Source organism: Fonsecaea erecta (genome assembly GCF_001651985.1).
Source record: "Fonsecaea erecta strain CBS 125763 chromosome Unknown Scaff5, whole genome shotgun sequence".
NCBI lineage: Eukaryota > Fungi > Ascomycota > Eurotiomycetes > Chaetothyriales > Herpotrichiellaceae > Fonsecaea > Fonsecaea erecta.
This window is the reverse complement of record NW_017387248.1, coordinates 1,999,196-2,012,999: the sequence shown is the minus strand read 5'-3', so window position 1 is coordinate 2,012,999 and position 13,804 is coordinate 1,999,196. Positions and strand designations below refer to the sequence as shown.

The 13,804-nt window shown below is 56.4% G+C and overlaps 7 protein-coding genes across 7 annotated transcripts; 4 read left to right on the top strand and 3 right to left on the bottom strand.

The window, feature by feature from the left end:
* Positions 1-24: 24 nt before the first annotated feature.
* On the top strand, positions 25-1,410 carry AYL99_06789 (hypothetical protein; the record flags this gene model as incomplete). The annotated part of the gene is made up of 3 exons (XM_018838298.1): positions 25-528; positions 592-1,322; positions 1,404-1,410. 3 exons carry the CDS (start codon positions 25-27, stop codon positions 1,408-1,410), a joined length of 1,242 nt encoding a protein of 413 aa, XP_018692858.1.
* Positions 1,411-1,671: 261 nt separating this feature from the next.
* On the bottom strand, positions 1,672-3,151 carry AYL99_06788 (hypothetical protein; the record flags this gene model as incomplete). Its single annotated transcript, XM_018838297.1, has 2 exons — positions 1,672-3,031; positions 3,081-3,151. The coding sequence occupies 2 exons, from the start codon at positions 3,149-3,151 to the stop codon at positions 1,672-1,674; spliced, it is 1,431 nt and encodes a 476-aa protein (XP_018692857.1).
* A 684-nt stretch (positions 3,152-3,835) lies between these two features.
* AYL99_06787 (hypothetical protein) lies at positions 3,836-5,263 on the top strand (the record flags this gene model as incomplete). The annotated part of the gene is made up of 1 exon (XM_018838296.1): positions 3,836-5,263. The coding sequence occupies one exon, from the start codon at positions 3,836-3,838 to the stop codon at positions 5,261-5,263; it is 1,428 nt and encodes a 475-aa protein (XP_018692856.1).
* A 909-nt stretch (positions 5,264-6,172) lies between these two features.
* Positions 6,173-6,772, top strand: AYL99_06786 (hypothetical protein; the record flags this gene model as incomplete). The annotated part of the gene is made up of 1 exon (XM_018838295.1): positions 6,173-6,772. The coding sequence occupies one exon, from the start codon at positions 6,173-6,175 to the stop codon at positions 6,770-6,772; it is 600 nt and encodes a 199-aa protein (XP_018692855.1).
* A 477-nt stretch (positions 6,773-7,249) lies between these two features.
* Positions 7,250-9,177, bottom strand: AYL99_06785 (acetolactate synthase, catabolic; the record flags this gene model as incomplete). The annotated part of the gene is made up of 3 exons (XM_018838294.1): positions 7,250-7,697; positions 7,765-7,818; positions 7,982-9,177. 3 exons carry the CDS (start codon positions 9,175-9,177, stop codon positions 7,250-7,252), a joined length of 1,698 nt encoding a protein of 565 aa, XP_018692854.1.
* A 559-nt stretch (positions 9,178-9,736) lies between these two features.
* AYL99_06784 (alpha-acetolactate decarboxylase) lies at positions 9,737-10,603 on the top strand (the record flags this gene model as incomplete). Its single annotated transcript, XM_018838293.1, has 2 exons — positions 9,737-9,774; positions 9,937-10,603. 2 exons carry the CDS (start codon positions 9,737-9,739, stop codon positions 10,601-10,603), a joined length of 705 nt encoding a protein of 234 aa, XP_018692853.1.
* A 201-nt stretch (positions 10,604-10,804) lies between these two features.
* Positions 10,805-13,237, bottom strand: AYL99_06783 (hypothetical protein; the record flags this gene model as incomplete). The annotated part of the gene is made up of 3 exons (XM_018838292.1): positions 10,805-12,499; positions 12,545-12,848; positions 12,891-13,237. 3 exons carry the CDS (start codon positions 13,235-13,237, stop codon positions 10,805-10,807), a joined length of 2,346 nt encoding a protein of 781 aa, XP_018692852.1.
* Between the last annotated feature and the right edge of the window lie 567 nt (positions 13,238-13,804).

The following is a 13,804-nucleotide window of genomic DNA, read 5'->3' as shown; positions in this document are numbered from 1 at the left end:
GCGAACGCCTACTCACTCGCCATCATGAACTCCTCGGCGACCAGACTGACACTCTTCACCACCTTGTTCTTGCTCGTCTGTTACTTTCCCACTGCGCCGCATGGAAGCGGCGTGGAAGCTTCGGAGTATCGCAGCTTCCCAGTCGCTCCCCACACCCTACCGATGAAGACTGTCCAACGAGGCTCTCCTAGATCAAAGCATCGGCGCCAGTCGGAAGTCCTCTTCGACCCAGGATACGAGAGTCACTTCTTGATTGAAGTTTCTCTGGGCAGTCAGTCCGTCGGCCTGCTGGTTGATACGGGCAGCTCCGACACCTGGGCCGTCAAGGCCGGGTTTGACTGCGACCCGGGCTTTCGCTGTGACTTTGGGGACGCCATCACGGTCGACAAGGCCTTTGAACTCCTTCCCGATGCCGAATTCGTCATCAACTACCTCGACACGTCCTACGCGAGTGGCCCCCTGGCCAATACCAGCGTGGAGATTGCTGGTCTCACCGTGCCAGAGCAGACCATCGGTCTCGCAGACGAGGTAAGGGCGCTCTCTTCCCTGCACTGTCCCAGCGACCACCACCAAAGCTGACACGGTAACCAGCTTGGTTTCGTCGGGGACGGCGTGATGACTGGCCTCATCGGCCTGGCCTACCCGTGCCTGACTTCCGCACTCAAGAGCGGACAACGCGCGATCTACTCGTCGATCATCAACACCATCTTCTACGAAGGTCTGACCGAGCCACTGTTCTCCATGGCCATCTCCCGCGACGCGTCCGAGACCGGCTTTGGCGGCTACCTGACCATCGGCGGCGTGCCCGTCCGGTCAGATCCCAGAATCAACGCGTTGGGAGAGTACGGTTCCGCCCCGCTCAAGCTCAACCCTGAAGTCCTCGGATGTGGCAATTATCTCACCCACTACACCATCATTCCCGACGGGTTCGCCTGGTCCGACACCTCGGGCGACTCGGGGGGCCGGAATGTTACGCCGGCGCTGTACATTGTCGACTCTGGGTCCACGCTGTCACGGTTCCCGCCCGCGATCGCGAAGGCCGTCAACGCCCTCTTCGACCCGCCGGCCCAGCTCAACGCGCAGGGCTTGTACGTGGTGCCCTGTGACGCGACCCTGCCGCGACTGTCGCTCTTCGTCGACGGCGTCGAGCTGCCCATCAACCCGATCGACTTGATCTGGTTCTCAGGCTCCAAATGTCTCTCGGGCGTCCAGAGCATACAGGGAACCAGCCGCGTCGGCATTATTGGCGACAGCCTCATGCGCAGCCTGTTGGTCGTCTTTGACTGGGGTGAGAAGATGGTCCATTTTGCCAGTCGGCCAAAGTATGTTTCTTGACCGCCGACGACGATAAGGGGGGAATATATATATCTTCCTATACCGTCCCTCTTGTTGATATTTGAGAGGACATGATTGAATGAGGGCGTGTGCGTTCTTCCTTTGTCGATGTATATGGTGTAAATCTGCAATATCAAGCGTAACGACAAGGATGATTATGACTGAGTTGACAGAATAAGAAAAGCTGTTGTGTCTCAGACAGTGCCAGGAATGCAAATGGCAGGTAATGGCTTTGTTCACAGTGATCCCATGTTATTGCAGAAAAGTGGCGTATCTCTCTGCGTGAAGAGCTTGATGGTCATTAAGGGGTGTATTGCTCATCAGCAACAGCTGGTATTACTCCCCAGTTCTCTGTGTTGAACCCTGAAAGGGCTGCCGCTCGATATACTTGCCAAAACACTCGCCGCTGCTCAAATTCTCCATTTCTCCCTCCATGACACTGACTATCACCTCGGCAGCCCCGTCTGGCAACTTGGGCATGATGGCATTCAGCCCCGGCTCACTGGGATACCTGTACCGGGCCGGGGTTCCAGCGAACGCGGCGCCCCAATCCTGTTGATAGAGCGCCGAGCTCGTCCAGTCCGTGCCCATGGCAACCCCGGTCGACGAGTAACTGCCCATGAACGCCCAGTCGATCCACTTCTTGTTCGTCTCGGCCATGACGCTGCGCACGAGAGCCGGGGTGACGGCCGTGATGGCGCGGCGGACGGCGCTGGCGGCTTCCTGCAGCCCTGTGTGTGGGGCGACGAGAGTGCCGAGGTCGAGGGAGACGGAAAGTTGGTAGACGGCGTTGCCGATGTACGACGGTGGGAGATTCAGGTGGCGGCGCGCGTCAGAGGGCATGAAGAGGTTGGTCTTCGTGGAGGCGGGGAGGTTCCGTGCTTCGGTTGAGCGTTGGCTGCGGATCAGGATGAGACTACGCCATATCAAGGCGCATATTGCATCGTGTGTCGAAATCGGCGGTGCACCCGGCTGTGTTGCGTCTGCTTTGAGCTGCGCGACACGAGTTGCGGGGATGTAGAACAGTACATGCACCTCCGGCGACGTGGCCTCGAAAGGATGGCTTGGTGGTTGCTTGGGCGCGTCGGCCATATATCCTGGATGATCTTCTAACCTGAACGGGATCTCACTCGTTATGCCACGCAGGAGGCTTCGCTCCAACCCCAGCTGTGTCGAGGTGGCCGCCTGTGCGAGGACGACGTCCCTAGCACGCTGTTCTTGTGCGAGCTTCGTAGCCTCACTCAGCACGCGCATCAGCTCGTTGTTCCCGCTGCCGTCGGCCACACAATGTGACATGGCCCACGTGAGGATGGAACCACCCTCGATTGTGCTGAACTGGATCTTGCAAGCCGCGAACGGCTGGTCATTACCGATGTCCTGAGGCACAGGCACAAGCAAGTCATAGGGGAGTCGGTCCACCGCAAACTCTGAGGCTTTGAGCTCTTCAAAAGAAGGCAGTGCGTTGCTCAGGTCTCTTACGACCAGTTCGATGCCACGGTCGGGGCGGATCGTGCGCCAGCCTGGACTGGAGTTGGTGGTATTGACCTCTTCAGGTTGCAGGGGAGTGACGATGCCGCCCAAGATGGCACACTGCGAGCCTAGAGCCTTTAAGCCAACCTTTAACGCGGCCAGTTGTGCATCCCGCTGGACAAGGGAGGCACGGGGAAATATAAGAAGGCGACGGCTGTAGTGAACACTGGTCTGTCGTTAATATTTGAAGAGGGTTGGAAGGAGGATAGACCTACGGATGGAGAGCATCGAGGGCAGCCAGTTCGACATGGAATGGGGGGACTGGAATCAGGATATGGTCCGACATGACGACGAACGGCAAGATGAGGGAAGTGTTGAGAAGAGTGCACAGATGTTGACGGATGGTTGTAAAAGAAATAAGTCTAATTCTGAGGCTGAGGAGGAGGACAATGAGGGTGACGAGGCTGGTCTAAACCCGAGTGGGTTGCCAAGCTTCCCACTTTCTCTATTGACAAGTATTCGAGTGATGTACTCGGTACAGAGCACAACTCCTTCCCTCGCTCTCAGCACGTGCGGAAGCTACAGCTACATGTCCTCAGTATGTGCAATCCCCAGCCTCAGGCGTGCCGCATACAAGCGAGAAAGACAGATCCCGCAATGCCCCTGGCACCACGGGCATCTCTCACTGGCTCAAGACCTAGGTCAAGTCGCATTTAGGCTCTCAGGCCGCCGGAAATGCTCGCCCTAAAGGCTAGTGCTAAGAGATGAACCTAACCTGCCGTTCCGGAATTTCCCCAGAAAACTGAGAGCGAATCGCTGGCAAGCTCGTTTACAAGCCCTTGACGCCAAAGCAGTTGCAAACACTGGAGATCGCTCAGGCTGGTGAGGCCTCCCATCGGCGATTTGCGTCATGCTTCTCAGCCCTGTCGAGTTGTTATAAAACGACCTGCATTCCCATACTTACCTCGGGGGGGATTTGTTGATAAACAATGTAGAATGGACTACCTCTTTCAGCTGGGGAGCGCCCATCATGGTACCGAAATGCCAATATCGACGCGTGAACATTGAGCACAAGGCTCCGGCGCTCTCATCACCAGTATGTTCACTATACAACGACCCAGCCCCATTGGGTCTGACGAGCGACAATAAGAGATATGCTCCTAACAAGCGAACCCATCATCCCAAAGTCGTCACCGGCTGTGTCACCTGCAAGCGGCGTCATGTCAAGTGCGACGAGACGAAGCCCCATTGTCTGAGATGCAAGCGAGGCGGTCGTCAGTGTGACGGTTATGTCGCCCGTAGAGTATGGATTTTCGAACCCTCGGGAAACAGATCATCCGACACCCTGCCTGAATCTGCGCTCTTCCCTGAGTCGATATCGGCGGGAGAAGGCCCAGATCACGAGCGCTGGGCTTTTCAGTACTTCTGTGAAGTGACCACGCCCGCCATGGCGGCATGGACGTTCGCAAGCAGTGCTCGGGACTTTTGGTTCCGTCACGTTCGACAATGCGTAACATCGATCCCGGGGGCTCGTCACCTTGCAGTTGCCCTCGCCGGGAGATACAAGAGTACATCGGACTTGACTTCAGACAAGCCCGCCTTTGCATCCGGACAGTATCTGCAAGCGTTGTCCTGGCTCAATCGAGAAAGGGACGTGATTGGTGTGGACACGGTGCTCCTGTGTTGTGTCTTGATTGCTGTTTATGAGCATTTGGATCCACATCTCAGGCGTCATGCGGGCTTGTCACATCTCGCTGCGGCATTTCGCATCATGAATGACCCTCATACCAAGTGGAGTTTGGCCACCAGAGCGATCTACTCCATCGCTTTGCAGGTGGAAACGGTGGTGTCCATTTTCAGAAATCCCATCTTTCTTCCTGATGCGGAGCCCGCCATTTCCTTGGACGAGAATATACCACATCTCCCGGACAGCTTCCACGACAAGGTCCAGATGCAACAGAAGTTCTTTGAAATCTTCCGCTGGCGGTTCTCATACGCACTCTGCCACAGGGAATGGACCGGTCGCTGTTCGGGTTTCCACCAGCTCCATACTTTGTTGCGCACATGGTACGGGCTGGTGCGCAACTATATCAGAGGGATTAATGGCCAGAAACCGACAAGTGAGGAGCTCCGGCTCGCCAAGATCATGTCCGTGCAGTTTCGGATGCTATATGCTGCTCTCTGGTACTCGATCAGTGACGAAACCACGCAGTATCAACATCCTGGTCATGCCAACATGGTTGACTTGTCAAGTATTGACAAGGTCACGGTTTTTGTTCCCGTTAAGGTTGACCCCCAGTACGACTGTCGGGATTTACAATTAGAGTCTGGTACCCGTCACACTCCAGTCGGGATCTGGCCTGATATTGAAATGGTTATCTCACCAGGCCAATCTCGTTACGTGCAGTTCACATCGTATGCTGCTGGGTGTGGCCCCGGCGAGGATGTGCATGGATAACCAACAAGCATCATCCTTTCTGGAGCAAACAACCTTGACACATTACCAGCATGAATTTCAGAAAGCAGTGTTCCAGGACGACTAGCCATCTACTGGTAACTGATACTGGTAACAAAGAACCATCAACCACAGTCCATTGTTGGGTGTTTGGTTCTGGACGACATCCTAGGCGAAGCTGGATACACCATTGACGTTTTGACCCGGTCTCTTTGATGGCAGCTTGTCCATCCAGCGGAACGACATGGCGTCTTGTCTGATGACATCTGAAGTTGTGCTACGAAGAAGACCGGATGATTTCACCAGGAGGACGCTTTCGTCTCGGTGGGTTGGCCTTCCTTGTGTCTCAGGATATCACTGGTGAGGAAGGAGTCTCTCTTCTGCGTTTTCTTCAACTCAGTCACGCTATCTGTCCAAGTTACTAGGGAAGGCACAGTCAGTGAAGGGCCCTCAACAAAGCGAAGGAAAAGCATCCTGTTATTTACCAGGTTTGCCTTGGCGTCCGCCATACTTCGCACATCCTCGCGATAAATGGAACTGCCTCTAAATATTTATCGTTGCTTTCGCTGCTTTCAGCATGTAAGGCGAAGCTGCGACCATTTTCATCCTCTCCCACCCATCCACCCTCATCACATCTGTGGATTCACACGTTCCCGAACGTTGACGCTCTGCTCTGTCTACCTACCTTCCAACTCCGTCGACGGCGTGTCAGGATCATGGGGATAAGGGAGATCAGTACGAGAGAAGCCCACCACCTCTTTGGGCAAGTCATGGGTATTAACGTCTCATCGCAGAGTGAATCTCCTCCGTCTTTCTCTGTCAACGTCAACATCCACATCAAACGCCGTTCCCCGGCCGCTCAAACCCCGACAACTCTCCATTAGGGACCAAGCACAGATCTATGTCGACAACATGTCAAGCACCACTGCAACATTGCCAGACGACGCCTTTCGGTCCTACGTCTTGGACTTCCTGCGACATGTCCCTGCAGCGGCCATCGGTACTTCAGACACGGCGCGCTCCGAGCTCGAGGCCCTTGCCAGCGAGTTCTACGAGACAAGCCAAGACATCAACATGCAGGAACTTCTCCTGGCTCTCCACGCCCGCTACGACTTAGTGGGTCTGGGCTTCTTTGAGAAGTCGGCGCTCAACGAAATTCTCGGAAGTGTCAGTAACGCCCGTGGCAAGGGTGGTACTGGATGTGGGAGCGGGTGCGGCAAGGCTGGCACCACGGGTCCAACAACTCCGCCGCCAACCGAGACAGCCCGTCCACAAATGCCGATTGCTCCTGATGGGGTACCTGGAGACCTTTTCGGAATCTCATCACAATTCTCAACCGACGTCCTGACGCCGACGGAGCTGGACCCTAGAGATCTGGACCCTGCGGAACAGGAGCGTGATGGGCCTGGGGAGGATTTTGACGTGTGTTGGAAGACGGAGTTTATCATGACAGCAGATGGGCCGGTCTTAGTGCACAAGCAGTCGCACCACCAGAGAGGTACTGGGAAATGAGGTATTCACGGCGGGTATGTGGTATTCCGCCCAAGTCAGCTGCTGTGCCGAGTTACCTGGTTGGATGAACAGGGGTGAATGTGAGTGCAAAGGCGGGAGACTTGCTTTCTCTTTTGTGAGACATAAAGAACTGTACCTCAGGAGAAAGAAGGCAGCAACAGAGAACAGAGAACAGAAAAGGCTTCTCAACCCTCCAGCCGCTCATGCTCGTGCCTGTGCTGCAGAGCCTTTATCAAACATAGTGGTCGCAGTGCGTCAGACTTTTCGAGTCTTTCGATTCCTTTGGTAGGTAATCTCACAGTATACCTGCACCCTCCGAGGTATCCCATCAATTGGGCCAGTCTATCCGTCAGTCGTTCGTTCGTTCGTTCATCAATCCGTTACCCCGTCGATTGTGAATGCCCATTTTGAATCCTTCATCCTCCTCCTTCTCCTTCGTGTCTCTCCACGAAAGACCAGCACGGTGAAAAACAGGACTCAATTCCACTCATCGGCAATGACATTCTTGGCCAACTCGATATTGCCCGAGTAATCAATGGCCACATCCACGAGACTGACGCCCTTGTAGGCGAGGGCCTCGGCCAGGACGCTCTCGAGCTGGTCGGCGCGGTCGACGCGGAACCCGCGGGCGCCGAAGCTGTCGGCGAAGCGCACGAAGTCGACGCCGCCGAGCCGCACGCCGCTGGCGCGGCCGTACTTGAGCACCTCCTGGAACTCGACCATGTTGTAGGCGTGGTCGTTCCAGACGACGTGCGTGATGTCGCAGCCGCGCTGCACGGCGGTCGACATCTCCTGCGACGAGAACATGAAGCCGCCGTCGCCCGAAACCGAGATGACCTTCTCCGCGCACGGCACGGGGGTTTGCGTCAGGGACGCGGCGATCGCCCACGGCAGCGCCACGCCGAGGGTTTGTTGGCCGTCGGAACTGGAGAGAGACGGCAAGAATCAGGCTGGGAAGGGGAAGGGGCAGGGAAAGGGGAAGGGGACCTTACCACAGCAGCCGGCGCGGCTCGTAGGCGAAGAAGTACCGCATGAAGTAGATGTACCTGCATCAGGAAAACAGAGGCCGTTAGAGGGAGTATTGGACCATAACTATGGGATGGGTGGCTTTTGTCTCCCGCCTCCTCCTGCCCACGCTGGCCTGCGGGAGACACACTGAAAAGACAAAAGCAGCACAAAAAAACAAACGAAGAAAAAAGACAGACTTACACCGAGCCAACGTCCACACACACGGTGGTATCCTTGGACACCATCCGCTGCAAGGTGGTGATGAAATGGAGCGGATGGACCAGCCCGGCCGGGTTCGCGTCGCCCTTCACTTCAGGCCGGTCTTGCCAGAGGGTATACTCCTTGATGAGGCCCTGGCACAGGTCGGAGATGGTGGGTTCGGAGATGCGGGCGACGTGGTCGGCGATGTAGGTGATGTTCTCGACGACGCTGCCCAGCAGCTCGGCCACCGGGTGGTAGTAAGTGCCGTAGTCGGCGGCGGTGAAGTCGACGTGCACGATGCGCTGGGCGCCGTGCGGGTTCCACAGGTTGGCGTCGTACTCGACCGGGTCGTAGCCCACTGCCAGCACCAGGTCCGACCGCGACAGCAGCTTGTCGCCCACCTGGTTCCGGAACAGGCCCACGCGGCCGTAGAACAGGTGCACCAGCTCCTTGGGCACGGCGCCGGCGGCCTGAAAGGTCTCGACCGTCGGCAGGGGGAATTTGGACAGCAGCCGTCGCACCGCGCTCACCACGCGGGGACTGCTCGCCCGCATGCCCAGGAACAGCACGGGCAGCTTGGCGGCCTCGATCATCTGCACCACCTGGTCGAGCGTCTTCTGCGGGGCGGGCCCGTAGAGCGGGGGCACGAAGGCGGCGCTGGGGAAGGGCAGGATGGCGGAGGTGCCCTTGGCGACGTCCTGCGGAATGGAGATGACGGTGGCGCCCTTGGGCGAGGCGCTGGCGGTGCGGAAGGCGTGGAGGACGACCTCGGCGGCCTGGTCCTCGACGTCGATGCCCACGGCGACCTTGGCGGTCGGGCCCAGAATGTCCAGGGCGCGCATGCTCTGGTGGGTGCGCTTGAGGTTCATGTGGCGCGGCACCGAGCCGACCAGGGCTACGACGGGGTCGTTCTCCGTGGTGGCGGTGACGAGGCCCGTGGCGAGGTTCGACGCCCCGGGCCCGCTGGTGCCGATGCACACGCCGGGGATGCCGGTGATGCGGCCCACGGCGGCGGCCATGAAGGCGGCGTTCTGCTCGTGGCGGGCGACGATGAGTGTGATCTCCGGGTGGTCCATCAGGCAGTCGAAGATGGCGTCGATTTTGGCGCCGGGCACGCCGAACACGTAGCGGACGCCGGCATTGTACAGGCTGTTGACGATGATCTGGGCCACCGTGTCGTTTGGGGGGGTACTCATGATGTTTGGGGCTGTGAGTGAGGCCTTGAGGAGGAGGAGGAGGAAGTAGGAGGGGGATGTAGAGGGGACGAGGAGTATTGCTCAATGTTCAGAGAATAGATATAGATATAGATACTGACCGACTCATAGAGACACCCCAGTATCTTTCTCGGATCGTCCTCTTCTCTCTTTTTCTTTTCTTTTTCTTTTTGTATCCCACGAAGAGCGGACACAAGTGACAACGGCCTCATACACTCAATCAATAAATAGGTTGATATGTTGGTTGGTGGCAATGAATCGATCGATTGGCGTGGATGAAGATGATGTAATCGACATCCGGTTATTCCAACCACGTCCTTTACATATTCCAATTCAGGTCGAGCGAGCAACCTTTTTTTCTCCTCTTCCTCCTCCTTCCGGACAAGACGAGAGACGGACGGGAAGAAAGAAAGACACCTGAAGTGAGAAACAACACACAGGAAACGCTCAAGCACCAAGTACCAAGTCATATCTATATCCGCCCATCAACATCATCAGCATCTGGACTGTGAGAAGATTGCAACCTGTCAAGTAGAAGGAAATGGCCGTCAACGAGATCTACCAATACTCGCTGGTCAAGTAAGTGAGTTAGCTGTGTTTTATCTGTCCCTCTTATGAAATATCTCATTACTCCTCCTCCTCCTCCTTCTTACCACCCCTCCTACGACTCCTGTTACTCCCCACTGTTGTAATAGATAAACACTAACACCAAACCCTCCTCCCCCCTTCCCACCCATGCAGTGCCCTCATGTCCGGCGTCTCGGACAGCGGCATCACCGTGTCCCAACTGCTGCAAAAGGGGAACCAGGGCCTGGGCACCTTCGTGCGCATGGACGGCGAGCTGCTGCTGCTAGACGGCGCCGTGTACCAGCTGCAGGCCGAGGGCCGGGTGCGCGTGGCCGACGCGCACGACCAGATCCCCTACGCGGCCGCCACGCACTTCCGCTCGCAGCAGACGGTCGCGGTCGCGCTGGAGACCAAGGACGCGGTCGACGCCGTGCTGGAGCGGTTCAACGACCACGCGAGCAACCTGTTCATGGCGTACCGCGTCGAGGGCCTGTTTCGGCGCCTCAAGTGTCGCACCGTCAAGGGACAGGAGTACGACGGGCAGCCGCTGAGCGAGCTGGGCAAGAACCAGTTCGTGGCCGAGTATCGCGACGTCGAGGGCACCATCGTGGGATTCCGCTCGCCGGCCGCGTGGCAGGGCTTCTTCGTGGCCGGCGAGCATATGCACTTCATTGACAAGGACCGGAAGATCGGGGGCCACGTGCTGGAACTCCAGGCCGACAAGGTCAACATGGGCATCGCCACGGTGAACAACGTCCACATTGAACTGCCCACCTCCGACAAGTTCAACGCGGCCGTCATGTCGACCGACGATATGGGATTGAAGTCGGTGGAAGGGTAGCGACCCGACGGGACTAAGCGAGGCATTGTAGTGATAAAGCATGTTACATATCTCTGTGGTTCCCGAACGAACGATGAGCCGCAAAGCTCTCTCAACCGGCCACTCCCCCATATGAAACCCTTCAAGAACAACAAGTAAAGACCGCCTCCAGACCACAGCAACACGCCCATCGTCGAGCAGTGCGGTCTGCCATGGTTCGCCTTAGACACTCCACAACATGTCTGCCTCCGTCACAGAGCCAAATGCCTTTTGAATGGCTTCTTTGGTGTCCCCAATCAGCTTGCGTTCACTCTCACTCCATGCCTCGAGCTTCCCCATTCGTCTGCCCTTGACAATACGATCGGCCGCGCCCAAAATCTCACTGCAGAAACAGATGCAGTGGATCCCCTTTTCCGCCTCCTTGTCGGAATGCATCTTGTCCGAAATCTGTGAGACCACGTTGAGACATCGCTCAAACAGGGCAAAGAGGTTCACCCGCGCCATGGGAAGGAGTCCGGTGGTGCCCGTGCTGATTAAACGGTGTGCGGCAAAGGCAATCGGCAACAGCTTGGAATTGTGGCCGGCTGCGTCAATGATGTCCAGGTCGGTCTTGCACATTCCATTGGTCGCTCGGTTGTCATGGTCATCTTGCAGGGCCCGGAGAAGAGGAAAATCAAGCACCTTCATCTGAGCGTCGCTGACGTGGTATTTCTGGTGCTTGTAGCGGAACAACACGCAGCCGGACATGTGTTTGTGGTGGTGCGTGGGAATATCGAACCCGGCTGCAGCCTTCGCCGCGTGAGGCGGAATCGCCAAACACCAGTTGTCGTGCCGGTTCTTGTGGCCCTGGTCAAATTTCAACCTGGCACCCACGTGCCTCGCCCAGCAAGCGCGAAAATTCGACTTGGGCGCCTTGTTGCCGGGAAACATGATGTCGCAAACTTGAATGCAGAGATTCTTCAGAATCGGGATTTCCTCCAGCCCGCCCAGGTGCCTGAGAACGTTGTAACAATGCAGCACCGCGCCGATGTAATGTCGATACCTGAGCAGGTGTGTCCCGTAGTAGTGGAATAGATCGACCATCTCGAGGGCATGGTTGCCCGCGACCCATGGTGATTGGAAAAGGAGGTCCCAGCAATTGAAGCTGGCATATCGATGCAGCTCGGTCTCCAGATCATGGAGGTGACAGGCAAGAGTGTGAGGGCATCTGCAGGGAAAAGCGGATTTGTTCTTCAGGATGGTGGTGATATGAAAGCGAGCTTGGTGTGCAAGCCTCAAGGAGACGACACGACTTTGTGAAAGCATTTGTGGCCGTGGGAGGCATCGAACATAGCTTTTCGTGCTTTGGATCATCAGATCCAATCCCAGGACGGCCGACCAAGACTGTGCATTATTCTTCTGATTCGAAATGGTGCAGCACACATCCCAATAGACTGGCGTCCCGCTCTTGATCACCTCGCTTTCTGTTGGTCTGGTGCCCAAAAAGTAGACAAGCTTCTCGATCATGGCTGGCGAGAGGTTCCGGCTCCCTTTATCGTCCACGATGAACCGCCACTGGGATTCTTGGGCCTCTTTGTGACCACACTTGGCGCAGGATATCGTGGGCACAATTAATTTCCCGTTTGAAGCATCTGATAGGCTTTGCTCAATGTGCTGCAGTCGGTCCAGCAGGGCTTGAGTGGTGCGGGTGGTCGCTTCAGTTCCGTCTTCGCTTTGACCAGCTGCACGCTTGGAAGAACACATCTGACGGAGGTCGGCCAAGCTAAAGTCTTCGTTGTGTCGGAGCAACCCGTCCACGACCTGGCGCTGCAGTGCCAAAGCAAAATTGGTGATGAAAGATGCAACTATCGGCGAGAGCGTACCCTCCCCAGCAAGGCGCCAATATTGTTCGACAGACCACGAGATATCGTAGATTTGCTAGTATTGTTAACAAGAGGTTCGTGCAATTCACGGGTGCCCTACCTGTGCGGCAGCTGCCAGTTCCATGGCGTTACCCAGGTCGTCGTCGGCAAGACAGATATCGAGATCCTGGTTCTCCCCTGCCGAGGATGGCGGTGAGATTGGCTGGGACTGCCTTGAAGACCCTTTCCCCTTGGGGCTTGGTCCGTCATCATCTTCGACTTCTTCGACTGCCAGGCCCTCGTAAAGATTGACCGGACGAGGTGATGGGCCGATAGACGACGTCGAAGTCGATTTACTTCGGGCTGGGCTCCGAGGCTTGTGATCACCACAACACGCACACAGATCATTGTAGATCTTGGTGAGACTGCAGATCAAGTCAGCATTCAGGTCGATACATCAGCAAGACAAGACTTGCGTCTCAGTGAAGTGTTCGTGATTGATTGTCTCGACATCGTCGGCGGATTCAGCCACCTGGGCGCGGTAGTATTTGCTGAATTTCTTGCGCTCTGAAATGGTTTCGCGGAAGTAAAAGTGCACCACGTCGGGCAGAGCACGTATTTTCTTGGACGCCGCGCGAGCCAGAGTCTCCAGGTCCCTGATGGTCAAGCTCTTGACGGGCTTGTCGGGCATTGGGCTGTACTGAAGGAACCAGGTCAGAAGAGCACGCGTGCTTTTCTTGTACCGTACATAGGCGTCGAGCAGGTCTGGGGGCAGGCCGCTGAAGCTGAGTTTGTGAGAGGCGTTGAGCAGCATTTCGAGAGCTGCCCCAGAAACAAAGAATACCAAGAGAAGATGAGTATAGCAAGGTCAAGGCGAGACAATCGCAGGTTCAATCTTGAAGTCGGAAAAGCACGATGCAAGTCGTGGAGTTCTTTCCCAGCAATAGAGGGGAAGGTGAGACTGGCAACCTACCTCGACCTTCGGACGGGAAGGAGCAGGTGAGGGTGAACTTATCTCTCGGACACAGCAGTCCATGAGTATAGAAAAGGATCCATCAGTATCGTCATCGGCGTCTTGCGGCTCGTCGCATTGGATCCTGGACACGAACGTCGCACACACACCTGCGCGAAATGCCCCATCTCGGACTGAGGAATCGGGGTCCCATGCGGGCAAATGCTTCAGCATCATTGGTGCAAGGCATTCCCGCGAGGTACGGATGGTCTAGAGTCAATTGTTTTGTGTAGAGGCATTGGTTGAGTGACGAATAGAGAGAAGGATGAATTTTTGAGGACCTTAACGGGAATGTTGTAAGGCAATGCGACACGTGACCTGGGCTTGGATGAGGTGATCCGAGACGCCTCCCGAAGCATGATACGATGG